The sequence below is a fragment of the Neovison vison genome, chromosome 1 (assembly GCF_020171115.1).
Source record: "Neovison vison isolate M4711 chromosome 1, ASM_NN_V1, whole genome shotgun sequence".
In the NCBI taxonomy this organism is placed as follows: domain Eukaryota; kingdom Metazoa; phylum Chordata; class Mammalia; order Carnivora; family Mustelidae; genus Neogale; species Neogale vison.
Genome location: NC_058091.1, coordinates 239,843,654 through 239,859,964, shown reverse-complemented (window position 1 = coordinate 239,859,964; position 16,311 = coordinate 239,843,654). Strand labels below are relative to the sequence as shown.

Here is a 16,311-nt window from a genome sequence, read left to right as displayed (position 1 = left end):
ATACTGTCTTCCAGAGGATAACATTGAACTACTTTTATCAAAGCACATTTTGATACAGTCCCTTGCAGCCTAATAGTTTTAAGAAGTGTAGAATATAATGTCCTTACCTCATTTATTTTCTGCTCTTCATGTGAGGCAAGCTTTTAATTATATAGTTTTAAAACAAAGTTGTTTTAAAAAACAACAGTGATTTTGGGGGACAAAGGAACAAGTCAGTATTTTGAAAGAATGACTAAGGACAAAGACGCTATCCCTTTCCCTTCAAGTAAAGCAAATGGAAGGGATGCTGCAGGATAATTGTTGCAGAGTAAATTTGTCTTTCTTAACAGCGTCGTTTCCCAGGGAGTATGGAAGGTTTTGTCACTCTAGATGAGGTTGGTGATGAGGAAGATTCGGAACTTCAGAAACTTCGTAAATCGGGCATGGCATTTAAATCTGGTGACAAAAATGATGATGGTTTGGTTGAAATTAAGGTGGACAAGATCGAGGAACTTGATCAAGAAAATGAAGCAGCGTTGGAAAATGGAATTAAAAATGAGGAAAATACAGAACCAGGCGCTGAATCTGCTGAGAATGCTGATGATCCCAACAAAGATACAAGTGAAAATGCAGATGGCCAAAGTGATGAAAACAAGGAGGACTATACAATCCCAGATGAGTATAGAATTGGACCATATCAGCCCAATGTTCCTGTTGGTGAGATATAAGGCTTTGTTCTTCCCCTCTCACCCCTTCCAAGTTTATTACTAAATAATTTTTAAATTGGTCTTACATAAACTGATACCATTTTAAATTTATTTCTCTGCAGAATGATTTGTAAATCTTAATCGGTATATTCTTCTCCACTTAACCAACTCTCCTCATTTTGTATTATCTTTTGTTACCATTTCACAATATGTTCTTTCTCCGCATAAAGGTTTCTGAGAATTTCACATTGCTTTTTCTTTATCTTTTTTATATTTCTGCCTTTTTTTAAGAGTACAGTTAGGTGGACCTTAAACATCAATTAAGTACAATTAACTAATGATTCTATGGTTTTTGTTTTGTTTTAGCTTAGGCTATAATGGACTTCACAAATACCTCATTCAAATAATGATGGAAAAAAGATTTGAGAACACTAATTAAAACTTCTGATTTACTAAATTTGTAAGAATGTATGTTTGTGTTCTAGGTATAGACTATGTGATACCTAAAACAGGGTTTTACTGTAAGCTGTGTTCACTCTTTTATACAAATGAAGAAGTTGCAAAGAATACTCATTGCAGCAGCCTTCCTCATTATCAGAAATTAAAGGTAAGACTGAATCTAAAAGAGTAGAGTTCTTTTATAAAAACAAACCATGTAGGGGCGCCTGGGTGGCTTAGTGGGTTAAAGCCTCTGCCTTCAGCTCAGATGTCCGAGGGCCCTGGGATCTAGCTCCGCAGGGCTCTCTGCTCAGCAGGGAGCCTGCTTCCCTTCCTCTCTCTCTGCCTGCCTCTCTGCCTACTTGTGATCTCTGTCAAATAAATAAATAAAATATTTTTTTAAAAATCATATAAAGTTATACAAAGTAAAATGTGTATGGTACCTTCTGTAGACCAATCACAATGCCTTATCCTAGAGATGACACTTTTATTTCTTTGTTGATGGGCCTTAAGCAGTCTAATGAATTCTAGGAACATCTATTGAGCCTTTTTCTATAGTACATTCTAATTAAATTACTGAATAATTTTTTAGCTGTTACAGATTCTCTTATAACTAAAGTTATTTCTTCCCAAGTGAGTATTAGACTGTAATTTCTCTAATTTGGAAGATTCTGGAGGCCTGAATGCCAAGTGGAATAATAAAAGCTTTTTCAGCTTTTATGATGTGCCATGTCCCTTCATACTTAATGATTTTTACATTGTTGTTAAATTATTTGATAATAATGATATTCTATAATAAATGGATTAAAAAAATAAAACATTAATGAAGCATAACAAATTCCTATTTCGATATTTTGAAATTTGGTATTTTTAGTGATTGCTTTAAGGACTGAGTATTCAAGGGAAAAACTTGAAAGGCTTTTAACTCAGTAAGTACAAATAACCTGATTTTTGCACTGCTTTGTAGTAGAGAGCTACTGGAGTATTCCGTTATCATACATGTTCTGTGTGTTGATTTATATGGATAAAGATAGCCTTGATTTTGGAGGGGGGCGAGGGGATGGCCTTGAATTTAGGAAATAATGCCATTTCTTGGCTGTGCACTAGTTTGAAATGAAGGTATTCTTTGCTACCTGTGTCTTACATTTAGCATATGAAAAAAGAATGTTGGTTTAATTGCATTAGTAGCAGAAGTTGTGTATTACATAGAACAGTGTTGAAATACAAAAGTTGTCTCAGTGCCTGATACTTGATAAGTGATATGCTTTCTAATATTTCCTAGCTATTCTAATTTTCATTTGTTTATTGGAGGTGACTTTATAATGTGGTTTTTTTGTTTTTGTTTTGTTTTAAATTTTTTTTAAGATTTTATTTATTTATTGGAGCATGAGAGGGGAGAGGTTAGAGGGAGAAGCAGACTCCCCCACTGGAGTTGAGAGCCCAATGCGGGACTCGATCCTGGGACACCAGGATCATGACCTGAGCTGAAGGCAATTGCTTAACCAACTGAGCCACCCAGGCGCCCTCTGTTATTCAATTTTTTTTTTTTTTTTAATTTTTTTTCTAAAGTTTTTTTTTTTTTTTTTTTTTTTTGACAGAGAGATAGCACAAGTAGACGGAGAGGCAGGCTTAGAGAGAGAGAGGGAGGCAGGCTCCCTGCTGAGCAGAGAGCCCGATGCGGGACTCGATCCCAGGACCCTGAGATCATGACCTGAGCCGAAAGCAGCGGCTTAACCCACTGAGCCACCCAGGCGCCCTCTATTATTCAATTTTAAAGAAACTGTTGACTTCACTAAAATTTATTATGCAATATAAGATTTTGCTAATGATAAATGACTTGATACTTTCCTGAGTGTTTTTTCCAATGGCTTTTAACCCTCTCATCAGTTGGAAGTAACTATAGAGTTGAGAAATTCTTCCCAGAAGTAAAGAAAAAATGGGTATTTTACATTTGGCAGGGAGGGTTACTTATTAATGTCTTAATATGCCTAAGAACTCTAGAAATTACAGGTGCAATACAGGGGTCACTGCTTTTGTAGATAAGGTGGGGTTTTGGGGGGGTGTGGAATATACCCACAGTCATTCATTTAAGTATTGGTATGGCTGGCTTTATTGCTGTAAAAGAATTGAGGAGTTGAAATAAAGAATAGCCCACAAAGAAAATATTTACTACCTTTAAGAAAATGTTTTCACACTTTAATGGAAGGTGCACTATTTGAATAAATGCACGTTATTTTAACTGTATGTTCTTGGAATAGTGGCAGTTCTTCTTTGCAAGTATGATCTTTGTTTTCTTATCTCTATAAGTTAATGTTAACTGTAAATTGGAATACTCTTTTTTCCACATTTTACTATTTTTTTCCACGTTTTTATGTACTATAATCTAGTTTAGTTTTGTACACTGACTTAACAAGAATACCAAATCTTTAAAATAACTGATAGTGTTACAGTTAAATTACAATGAAATTCAAAAAGTTGGGTAGAGTATTTTATTTTGAAGTTCATCCTTTTAGGTTTTCTTAGGTGACTTAATCCTTGTAATTTTTTTTTCTTTTCAGAAATTTCTGAATAAATTGGCAGAAGAACGCAGGCAGAAGAAGGAAGCTTAAAATGTGCAAGAAGCTTAACAATTTCAAAGAAAATAATGGTTCTTTGTTTTTAATGTTAACCTTTTTTAAATACAATACTGATAGTTAGAAGAAAACTATTGTACTCTTTTGTTTTAGTGGAAAAATAATAGATGTCTGTTCATGTGTTAAGTGTTAGAGCAAAAATACATACACGGTTAAGTTAATGAAGAATTGTTTTTGTTTTATCAGAATGGTAAAAGACCGAAGTACTTTGTAGAGACTGACTCGTATGTAAGCTACTTAAGACAACTTGCACCACTAAGAAAAAAGGATGTAGAATCATTCAGAGAAATGAAATTTAGTTCCAGGCTTCAAAGAAATGTCAAAACTTTTGATTCCATTCAATAAAGAACAAAACCAATTGTATTTTTATTACTTTCATCTGAAACATTCCACATTTTAATCTGAGCCTTTCATTTGGAGTTTGAAGCTTTTTGGTTGCTTTTTCTTTGGAGATCTTCATGATAAGAGATTGGCAATTAAAAAGCAGGTGCAGTTTCCTTTTAATGTCATGTTGTTGTTTAGGTAATAAGAAATACTAAGTAATTGGCTTTAGATTTTTGTAATTTTTTTCCCCTAAGTTCCTGCTAGATTTCGTATTCTAGTAGTCAATGTATTTTCAGTGAAATGTAAAAAATACTCCCGTTCTCTTTGAGCAGTATTAATTTCTTGAGATCTTATTGCTTGTCACTTGAATCCTGTAGCTGTCATACATCTGGTATAAGCAACATTTGATTTTTGAAGTGTGTAGACCATCTCTTCATATTTCAAAATGTAATTTTACATTTCTGCATTTTAAAACAGTTTGGCCATAATCTAGACGCACGCTTCTAATTCACATACCTGCACATGTGACCTTTGTGAACAGAAATTTGCATGTATAATCTGTGTTTACTTGTAACTTTCTGGTAATATACTGCTTATATCTGTGGATTCAAGTTTCTGAAGTGAATACCAATAAAAAAAAAAACTTAGGCCATGTTCATTGGTTATACATGTTTGGAATGTTAACCAATATTTTTGTCAGTTGTGGTTTTTATTCACTGTTACACTTCTTTGCATGCTTTAACAAATTATTACATTTTTAATCTAGAGTGTTCTAAAGACTGCTACTAAAGATCTGAGTTTTGAAGTTTTTGGTGCTGGTGGATTTCTTGTTCCTGTTACATAAAAATGGGGCTATTCGTGGTCTTTAAAAACCTTTGGAGGTTAAAATGATAAGAGTGAGAAATGGCAAAAGCTCATGTTTAAACCTGTCTTAAGTGTGAAACAATAAAGTTGGAAATAACAAGGAGTATCAAGAATTAGTTCTACCAGCCTTTCAAAATTTTTTTGGGTTCTTGGTGTAAGGGATTTACCTATTGTCAAAAGCAAATTTTTAATGTTAAAAAAATAGAAGAACTTAATAAGAATTCTCTTTGGAATTCTTAGGTCTGAATGTGTTTAAGGGATATATCAGAATTTTGTGGTGTATCTCTGAAAGGCAGTTAACTTTTTAATGTGACATGCACAAAAAATCCTCGCCAGTTTATTTCTGCAGTTTAATTTTGGCCTTTACTAATTACCCACTTTTGTTTATTCCAACTGTTAACTAACAGCAAGCAACACGAAGTATCAAGTATGCATTGGAATCCCTAATTGTTTCCTGTCAATGGTAGCATTTTTTCATAGGCCCGACTTTGTTGGCTCTACCAAGCTATAAAAAAAAAAGTTCAGTATCTTCATTTAATAACATTTAGAAAGCAAAAATTTTCATAAGTAAGCTATTAGTATTTTCCATATTATGGCAAACTTTTTTTCATAGGAATGTTTTCACTTAAACCTGGTATAAAGTTGAACATTTTTACCACTATCATTTTAGCCTTTAGTTTAATCTTAGGTTGATCCTCTGTGAGGAAACCTTTAAAAGCACCTTGAGTATGTATTATTTTTTTTAAACCTATTGCTGGTATATTTGAGATTTGAGTGTGACTCCAAAAAAGGCTTGAGTTGACTATACTGTAAAGGGTTAATTTTGAAAATTTACTGATGAGGAATGTGAATTTCTGGTCACAGTGCACTAACTTCTGTATAGTCTAAATAATATAATTTTGAGGAAATTTTTAAGGTCATATCTGTTCTCTGATTTCCTTTTAAGGGGATAGCTTTCCTCCCCCAGTGATATGGAACACAAAATACACCCTGTTAAGTGTTAATGGCAGGGAGTTATAGGGGAAAATCCATTATTTTTTGCCTAGCTTTGTTCACGGTGGATTTTCAGTAATATTACCCTGAGTAATATTGTGACAAAAACAGGCTGGTGGTGGAGGCGCCTGGGTGGTGCAGTAAATTTAAGCACATGGCTCTTGGTTTAGGCTCTGGTGTGATCACAGGGCCGTGAGCAATTGCGTTGCACTCTTCGTGGAGTATGGTTGGGATTCACTCTCCTTCTCCCCCTACTCTCAAGCTCTCTCAAATAATCTTATAAAGAGGCCGATGTAGTGGAAATCTGCAGGTACACTGTAGTAGAACAATTTTTTAAAAACCAGAACATTCATGGGGTGCCTGGCTGGCTCAGTCAGTGTGAAACATATAAACCCAATCTTGGGATTGTGACTTTGAGACCCAAGTTGAATGTATAATCTTTAAAATAATTTATGAGAGATCAAGAGAGGGAACACAAAGCGCAGGGGAGCTGGAGAGGGAGAAGCAAGCTCAGGGAGCCCGGTACGGGGCTCGATCCCAGACTCTGGGAATCATGACCTGAGCTGAAGGCAGATGCTTAATGACTGAGTCACCCAGGTGCCCCTAAAAAATAAAATCTTTTATTTTTTTTTAAAGATTTTATTTATTTATTTGACAGAGAGAAATCACAAGTAGATGGAGAGGCAGGCAGAGAGAGAGAGAGAGGGAAGCAGGCTCCCCACTGAGCAGAGAGCCCGATGCGGGACTCGATCCCAGGACCTGAGATCATGACCTGAGCCGAAGGCAGCGGCCCAACCCACTGAGCCACCCAGGCGCCCAAAAATAGAATCTTTAAAAAAAAAAAAATAGTAAAGTGTTTGATCCAGTGTGTGTAGGTTTAAGATAATTTGCATTATGTCTAGAAGCAGCTCTTGTTGGTCTCCATTATAGAATATGGTTTAGTCTAGTTGAAAGCTCAAGTATTGGGTGGTAATGTGTTTAGGATTGGGTATTCCCTGGCAGCTCTGAGCTGTTTGTTGATCTACTGTTTAAAATGCCCTTTCGGGGCACCTGGGTGGCTCAGTGGGTTGAGCCTCTGCCTTTGGCTGGGGTTGTGATCCCGGGGTCCTGGGATCGAGCCCTGCGTTGGGCTCTTCGCTCAGTGGGGAGCCTGCTTCTCCACTCTGCGCCACCCCCCGCCTGCCTCTCTGTCTACTTGTGATCTCTCTGTCAAATAAATAAATAAATGAAAATAAAATGCCCTTTCCAGGGGCACCTGGGTGGCTCAGTGGGTTAAAGCCTCTGCCTTTGGCTCAGGTCATGATCCCAGGGTTCTGGGATGGAGCCCCGCATCCGGCTCTCTGCTCAGCAGGGAGCCTGCTTCCCTTCCTGTCTCTCTCTGTGTTCCTCTCTGCCTACTTGTGATCTCTATGAAATAAATTTTTTAAAAATTTCAAAAAGTCTTAAAATGCCCTTTCCAGGGCTCCTGACTGGCTTTGAAGAGAGAGCCCAAACTGGTGGGGGAAGGGCGGGCACAGGGAGAGACCCGAAGCAGGATTAGATCTGAAGTAAGGCTCAGTCTCAAAATCCTGTGATCTTGACTGGAGCCAACATCAAGAGGTGGACATTTAACCCGAGGAAGCCTTCCGGGCACCCCCAGAATAAGATCTCTTAAAATACGGAATACCCAGGGTCGTGGGATCGAGCCCCGAATCAGGTTCCCTGCTCAGCAGGGAGCCTGATTTTGCCTCCCTGTCTCCAGTTCATGGGCTCTTTTTCCTTCACTCTCATTCTCTCAAATCTTAAAAAATTATGATAGCCTGAGATACGGTTCAAAGACTCATGTTTTTAAAAAATACCCTTCAACTTTGATGCAAGTCAGTTTAGGGTAAGGCCAAGATTCTTAGGGTCAGCAATAGTACACAACCCAAGTTACTGAACTGTTTTTCTTCAGTGGTTCTCAAATGTTAGCATGCATCAGAATTACCCGAAGGCTTTGTTAGAATATGGATGGGGTCCACTAGAATTTCTGCTTTGCTGGGTTTTGGGTGGGTCTTGATAATTTGCAGTTTTTTAAGATCTTATTTATTTGACAGAGATCACAAGTAGGCAGAGAGACAGGGAAGCAGGCTCGCCGCTGAGCAGAGAGCCCAATGTGGGGCTCCATCCCAGGACCCTGGGATCAGGACTTGAGCAGAAGACAGAGGCTTAACCCTCTGAGCCCCCCAGGTGCCCCAATAATTTGCATTTTTAACAAGTCACCAGGTGATGATGGTATCAATTCGAGAAGCCACACTTTTTAGAATGACAGTTTTACTTGTAGCTAAAGAAGTATTTTGGCTAGAGGTTGTAATCATGCCTACTTTGGGTACTCTTGCCTCCCCCCCTCCCCACCACGCACTACTGCTTTGGCTACTGTTCCAAACCTTGAACTGGGGGTGGGGGGGATGCTAGAAAATAATCACCATTTGAAGTTTGTGCAAAGCATTAAAAAAGGGGGGGGCTGGTGCGTGGAGCAATTCAGTTGAATGTCTGACTCGGTTTTCAGCTCATGTCATGATCTCATGGTCCTGAGAGAGTTCCCCCCTCACATTCCCACTAGTGCTCTTTATAAAATAAAAACTTTTTTTAAAACCACCAATGAGGGCACCTGGGTGGCTCAGTGGGTTAAGCCGCTGCCTTCGGCTCAGGTCATGATCTCAGGATCCTGGGATCGAGTCCCGCATCGGGCTCTCTGCTCAGCAGGGAGCCTGCTTCCCTCTCTCTCTCTCTGCCTGCCTCTCCGTCTACTTGTGATTTCTCTCTGTCAAATAAATAAATAAAATCTTTAAAAAAAAAAAAAAAACAAAAAAACCACCAATGAAAGATACCCCATTTCAGAGCTGTAGGTATTGATTTTCCAGGTGTGCCTTTTCTCTTTTGCTCAGAACATTAAAGTCTTGTAATTTTCTGGGAACTGGGCACAATCAGACATTTAAGGAAAGTTACTGGGGCAGAAACATGAAGTCTCAGGAATTCACTATTTTGCCTAGTTAAATGTTTACTTTCTTTTCCCACTGTATCACTTAACATAGGAACTAATGAAACAGCTTAGTTATAATTGAAGTTTCAAGTGAATGGGAAAATGGAAATGGCTACCTCATCACTCAAGTACATCTAACTTGGTATACTATAGTTGGTACTGAGTGGAGCTCAACTAAAGTACTAGTTAATTAGGTAAAAGATAAAACTTAAATTACAGAGATTAGGCAAAGTACAGGTGAGGACTATTGGAAGGTAATATACAATTAATTTTTATGACTGTGTTCAGATTTTTTTTTTTAATCTTTTTATTTGCCAGAGTTCACAAGTAGGCAGAGAGGCAGGCAGAGAGAGAGGAGGAAGCAGGCTCCTTGCGGAGCAGAGAGCCTGATGTGGGGCTCGATCCCAGGATCCTGGGATCATGACCTGAGCCGAAGGCAGAGGCTTGAACCCGCTGAGCCACCCAGGTGCCCCTTATGTTCAGATTTTTAGCCTTGGCTCTTCTGTGAACTTAAAGCTCTAGATTTAAAAGATTTATAATTGCCAATTTAAGAACTCGGTGAAGATGTACAATAGGAAATATGAAAACAATGAAAGGGAAAGGCAACTATATTGGATCTAGTAGACCAAAAAATGGACATTTTTGCCCCCCCCATAACATATGTAAACTTGGAGTGAGAACGGCATTAAGTACAAATTTAATGACCTCTGATCCATGATGTTCTTGTGCTTCATGCATGGTAGCATTGATGAAGTATTGGTTCTAAAGACATGTAAATGGGATATGCCGAGAGTATCAGGGATGTCCCACCTTTGATTAGTACAGTACCCAAGTTTAAATCATTGCACTTGCCTGTTGTAAAGCAATACTAATTCTTAGGTGCTCAACTCTGCCAAGGTTAACTCAGAAGTGGTTTCTTGTTGGCTATTTGACTCTTGAGATTTAAATGACCTTTTTCTCGGGGCGCCTGGGTGGCTCAGTGGGTTAAGCCGCTGCCTTCGGCTCAGGTCATGATCTCAGGGTCCTGGGATCGAGTCCCGCATCGGGCTCTCTGCTCAGCAGGGAGCCTGCTTCCTCCTCTCTCTCTCTCTGCCTGCCTCTCTGCCTACTTGTGATCTCTCTCTGTCAAATAAATAAATAAAATCTTTAAAAAAAAAAAAATGACCTTTTTCTCCCCCTTCACTTTTAAGAGGTCCCTGGGTGGCTGGGTCAGTAGAGCATGCACCTCTTGATATTGGGGTTCTTTCTAAGTTGGAGCTTCACGTTGGGTGTAAAGATTATTTCAAAATCTTAAAAGAAGTTGGCTGTGAACATCAAAAGGCATCAGCAATCGAATTCTGGCTATTTTCTTGGCAATCACAAGTCTATATAGAGTTCCTTTTTCTTACTACTCCACTGTGTGAGTTCTATAGTTTTTGTGGTGTCATGAGGGCCTGTGGGGGAAGGTGTGGCAGTTTATTATTAGTGTGATGGTGATGCTGTAGTGGTACCTCCTTTCATGTTCCAGATTGTGGCTGCTACTCACAAGCATCAGAGGTTGACTTTTTTTTTTTTTTTTTTTAGATTTTATTTGAGAGACAACAAGAGCACAAGCAGGGGAGGGGCAAAGGGAGAGGAGGGGGAGAAGGAGACTCCCCACTGAGCTCAGGGGCTCTATCAGGACTGTGAGATCATGACCTGAGTCAAAGTCAGACTCAACCGACTGAACCACCCAGGTGCCCACTGACACATCTCAGCTGGGAAGGGCTTGGCCCAACCTGGAGGAATTCCCTCTGCCCTTCCTATATTCTGCAATGTGTAGGCGCACATCACCCTTTTGCAAAAACCTTTACCTACGTCTACACACATCTACACATTAGTCTCTAAATTCTGTTCATCCTGCCTACTCAGCTTATGCAAATTTGATCCTCCTTTTAACTTAGGATGGTTGGTTGTTTCTGGAATTCTTTTGGTTAAATACACATAACACTTCACCATCTTAACCATTTTTTTAAAAAGTTTTTTTTATTTATTTGACAGAGATCACAAGCAGGCAGAGAGGCGGGGGAGGGGAGCGTGGGGGGGGGAGCAGGCTCCCTAACACGGAGAGAGCCTGATGCTCAGCTTGATTCCAGGACCCCAGGATCATGACCCGAGCTGAAGGCAGAGGCTTTAACCCACTGAACCACCCAGGTGTCCCCATCTTAACCATTCTTAAGCACACAGTTCAGTGGTATTGCATTCACATTGTTCTGCAACCATTATCCATCCCCATAACTCTTCATCTTATAAAACTGAAACTACCTGTTAAGTAATAACTCTCCACTTACTCCTCCTGGCCCCTCAAAACCATCATTACAATTTGTTTTTATGATTTTGTCTATCTCAGAAGTGGAATCCTACAGTATCTTTTTGTCACAATGTACACAAGTTTCATAGATGATATAGCATATTGCAGAATTTCCTCCTTAGAGGCTAATACTTCATTGTATATATATCCCATATTTTGCTTATTCATTCATCTATTGCTAGACATGGGTTGCTTCCACATTTTGCCTGTTAGTAATGCTTGCTATGAGCATGGATGTACAAATACGTCTTAGAGATCCTGCTTTCAGATCTTTTGGACATATACCCTGTAGTTGTATTGCTGGATCATATGGTAATGTTATTTTAAAAATTTTTGAGGAACCTCCATACTGTTTTCCACAGCAGCTATACCATATTACACTTCCAACAAATGCAGGAAGTTTCCAGTTTCTCTACATTCTCACCAAAACTTGTTAACTTTTCCTTACTTGATAGTAGCTATCCTAATGGGTGTGAAGTGGTATCAACTTTTCTAGAAAAAGATCATGCCAATTACTGCCTTGTGTATCAGTGTTCAGGACCATGCTGGCACATGGCAGACATTCAAAATTTGTTGCATGATGCTTTTGTATCCTCATCTGAATTGTAAATACTCAGAGCAGGATCCATTGCTTACCCCTACAGTACTAGGTCCTTACTAAATATGAAGTAATGCTGGGGTACATACTCTTCCCAGCTTCCACATGATACAAATGAGCATAGGGACAAGACCATACCCAAACTGCTATAGAAGCATATAAGGTAGTTTTATTTGAGGTATGATTTTTTTCTTCCTGTTTATAACTGCAATTGAGAATTTAGACTATAAAAAATATACAAAAGACAAATCTGGGGCGCCTGGGTGGCTCAGTGGGTTAAGCTTCTGCCTTCGGCTCAGGTCATGATCTCAGTCAGGGTCCTGGGATCGAGCCCCGCATGGGGCTCTCTGCTCAGCAGGGAGCCTGCTTCCTCCTCTCTCTCTGCCTGCCTCTCTGCCTACTTGTGATCTGTCAAATAAAATCTTAAAAAAGGGCGCCTGGGTGGCTCAGTGGGTTAAGCCGCTGCCTTCGGCTCAGGTCGTGATCTCAGGGTTCTGGGATCGAGTGCCGCATCGGGCTCTCTGCTCAGCAGGGAGCCTGCTTCCCTCTCTCTCTCTCTCTCTCTCTCTCTCTGCCTGCCTCTCTGTCTACTTGTGATCTCTGTCAAATAAACAAATAAAATCTTAAAAAAAAAACACAAATCTTTCAAAATCTGAGATACAGGGGCGCCTGGGTGGCTCTGTGGGTTAAGCCTCTGCCTTCAGCTCAGGTCATGATCTCAGGGTCCTGGGATTGAGCCCCACATCGGGCTCTCTGCTTGGCAGAGAGCCTGCTTTCCCCATTCTCTCTGCCTGCTGCTCTGCCTACTTGTGATCCCTCTCTCTCTGTGTCAAATAAATAAATAAAATCTTTTAAAAAAAACCTGAGATACTGTTTATTCTGTTTTGAAATGTAGCCTGCTATTATAAATAATGGATTCAATCATATTTGCATTTATTTTTACATAATTTTAGAAGATTATATGTGCTATTTTGTAGCCTTTTTTATTTTTTTAAGATTTTTTTGAGAGAGAGTGAGGGGAGGGTCAGAGGGAGAGAATGCAAACTCTGCTGAGCATAGAGCCTGATGTGGGGCTGTGTCGCAATCCAAAATAGATCTCTCAACCCATGAGATCATGATCCCAGCAAAAACCAAGAGTTGGATGCTCAACTGACTGAGCCACCCAGGTGTCCCTTGCAGCTTAGGGAAAAAAATAAAAACCTATCAAGGGATATACATTTTTTCAAAAAGATTTTTTATTTACTTATTTGACAGAGATCACAAGTAGGCAGAGAGGCAGGCAGAGAGAGAGGAAGGCAAGCAGGCTCCCTGCTGAGCAGCGAGCCTGATGTGGGGCTCGATCCCAGGACCCTGGGATTGGGACCTGAGCTGAAGGCAGAGGCTTTAACCCATTGAGCCACCCAGGCGCCCAGGATATACATTTTTTTTTTAAGATTTTATTTATTTGAGAGCGCATGAACTGAGGAGGAAGAGAAGAAGAAAAAGCAGACTCCCAAATGAGGAGGGAGCCCCATGTGGGACTGGATCCCAAGGACCCTGGAATCATGACCTGAGCCACTCCGGCAACTGGGATATATATGTATCTTTTAAATAACTAATGTTTTATTCTGTTACACCATAATTAATCAGACCAATTCTGTATTGATAGGCTATTTTTTAAATGATTTTATTTATTTATTTGACAGAGATCACAAGCAGGCAGAGAGGCAGGCAGAGAGACAGACAGGAGGAAGCAGGCTCCCCGCCAAGCAGAGAGCCCAATGCGGAACTCGATTCCAGGACCCTGAGATCACTACCGAGCCAAAGGCAGAGAGGCTTAATCCACTGAGCCACCCAGGCGTCCCAGCTATTTGTTTCTATGAAAGCCTTACACGTCCCTACATCAAATTCCTATACATGGAGTGTCGGAGTCAGAAGATCTGCCCATTTTACATTTTGATAAAAAGTCTGCAGGAATGGGGTACCTGGCTGGCTCAGTTGGTAGAGCATGGGACTCCTAATCTTAGGGTCCTGAGTTCAAGGCCCACATTGGGCAAGGTTCCTACTTAAAAGATTAAAAAGTCTGCAAGAAGTTGGTAGTTTAGACTGGGAGCTTATTCACAACCATCCTGGGCCTTCAATACTATCCTCTCTCTTCTGATTCCTACTTCAACTTCCATCTCAAGTTAGGATTCATTTTGCTAACTGAACCAAACAAGGATTTTTGGAGTGTCTCTAAACTAGATCTCTAATGGTCTTATTGAAGTGTTTGTCCTCTGCTCTAACAGCACTTTCCGTTCACAGACCATCACTACCACCACTGTCCACATATAGCATGAACATTATGAACTCCATTTTGCAAATGAGCGGAGGGTTCTTGGAAGGAAGGATAGCCAGAGGATACCAAGGAAGTACTCTGGGGCCCATCAAGCTTTCTCAACCACAATGGTGAACTCTGTGATCTGGGAATGACATTTGAACTATATACCGATTTTTTTTCCTTTAAGTTCTGTCCCTAAGGTGGAGCTTGAACTCACAACCCAAGACCAGGAGTTTCATATTCTACCAGTTGAGCCCGTCAGGCATCATAGAAATTGGGATCTTAACCCCTTTGAGAAAATTAGTGCAAGCCTTTGAATAGTTCAGATAAAAGCAAACCAAGGGGGCTCCTGGGTTGCTCAGTTAACTGTCTGCCTGCCTTTGGCTCAGGTCATGATCCCAAGGTCCTGGGCTCGAGCCCCACATTTGTCTTTCTGCTCAGCAGGGAGTCTGCTTCTCCCTCTGCCCCTGCTCCTGCTCTCTCTAACAAATAAATAAAATCTTAAAAAAATACAAAAACAGAACAAAAAAAACAGGAATGGGGCGCCTGGGTGGCTCTGTCAGTTGGGCATCTGACTCTTGGTTTTGGCTCAGGTCCTGTCTCATGGGTCATGGGATCAACTCTGAGTTGGGCTCCACACTCAGTAGGGAATCTGCTTGAAGATTCTCTTCCTCTGCCCTTACCCTGCACATGTGCATGCTCTCTAATAAATAAGTCTCAAAAACAAACACCAGAATTTATCAAAGATTTTTTTCAATGTAATCAAGTAGTTTCCCAAGTCACAAATTCTACTCTTTTCATGATTAGTTACTGGGCCAACTACAGATAATATGAACATCCATTTTGATTTTGTTTTCCTCTCTCCTCCTGTTTATGCCTTTTCCAGCCTCAGGTTGATAGTTAATCTTTCAGGTTCCTAGGATGTATCATACTGTGCAGACCTGTAAAACAGCACCATCTCCTTCCTCCCAGAACTTTTGCTCAGCAAGCAACAAAGCCAAACCCTTCCTCCCAGTTTAGGCTACAGATCTGAAAATGTGGCCAAAGAGGTTCACTCAGGGGCTATGGCAGAACAAATGTGTTCTCACTTCTTTGGGCCTTTGGAAAACCTAAATAAAGCAGATTTTTTTTTTTTTAAAGCAGACTTTCAATGAATGAAATGGATCTAAAGATGAGTAGCCCTCTTCTGGATTCCTTCCCATGGAGAGAACCACTTTCCTTAGTTTCAGTAGATACTAAAAGCACGTTTGTTGTTTTTTTAAAGTAAGCTCTACATCCAGTGTGGGGCTTGAACTCACGACCCCAGGATCAAGAGTTGCAAGCTCTACCAATTGACCCAGCCAGGTGCCCCTTATGTGCTTTTTAATATTCAATTTTACCAGAGTAAAAAGGTAAATCTCACTCCCTCATTTTCCTTCCCCAAAGGCAAAAAATGACTTTTTGTGTGTCCTCTTTCAAATATAGTGTATATATACTCAAATATCCAAATCTTCTTGCACACAGTATATACCATACTTTGATTATTATCAGTAAAATACATATATTGAGTCTTGCCAATGATGATTGCAAGGATTAAAGTAATGCATGGGGGGGCAATGCATTCAGGATCATGAACTAGGAAGCTCCTGGACCCTGCAGTCCCACCCGTCCATACTATCTCTGGACAGGATATTTCTTTCCTTACCCACAAAGAAGCTTCCATAGGCTGCCTGGGAACCAAATATTCATAATTTGTGACTGTGTGTACAGATCTAGCTTCAGAAAATGTGTTCCTGAACGTGTCTGAATGCAGGTAGTGTATAGATCATATCCTGTGAATGTCTTATTGTTATGTGTCTTTGTCAGGGTCTCTGGATGTCACTGGGTGCGTGTCACTGTTTGTTTGACACTATATACCATGTTTGGGGGGGATGTGCGTGTAAATGCGCTGTCCTTATCCAGACGTTCCTGTTTGGTGTTAATGTATTTTAGATAACGTTGCGATCCGTATTCTTCAACCCCCAGCTCCTTCACTCACTACATGCCAACATTTTTTGAAGGATGGGTGGGTGTCGGGGCACAAGCTCGCCCGACACCAGTCTCCAGAGAGAACGCAGCAGGACTTCCAGTATACCCCGCACCCGCCAGGCACGCAGGAGCCTTTGCG

The 16,311-nt window shown here is 40.2% G+C and overlaps 1 protein-coding gene across 3 annotated transcripts in view; it reads left to right on the top strand.

Moving 5' to 3' along the window:
* The window catches only part of MATR3 (matrin 3), a 30,104-nt gene extending 25,046 nt beyond the window's left edge, over positions 1–5,058 (top strand). For all 3 annotated transcript variants that reach the window (XM_044226435.1, XM_044226453.1, XM_044226444.1), the window contains 3 exons: positions 474–696; positions 1,172–1,293; positions 3,683–5,058. In XM_044226435.1, the coding sequence (XP_044082370.1) occupies positions 474–696; positions 1,172–1,293; positions 3,683–3,733 (396 nt within the window). In that variant the 3' untranslated portion in view covers positions 3,734–5,058. The remainder of the gene's footprint in view (positions 1–473; positions 697–1,171; positions 1,294–3,682) is intronic.
* Positions 5,059–16,311: the final 11,253 nt, after the last annotated feature.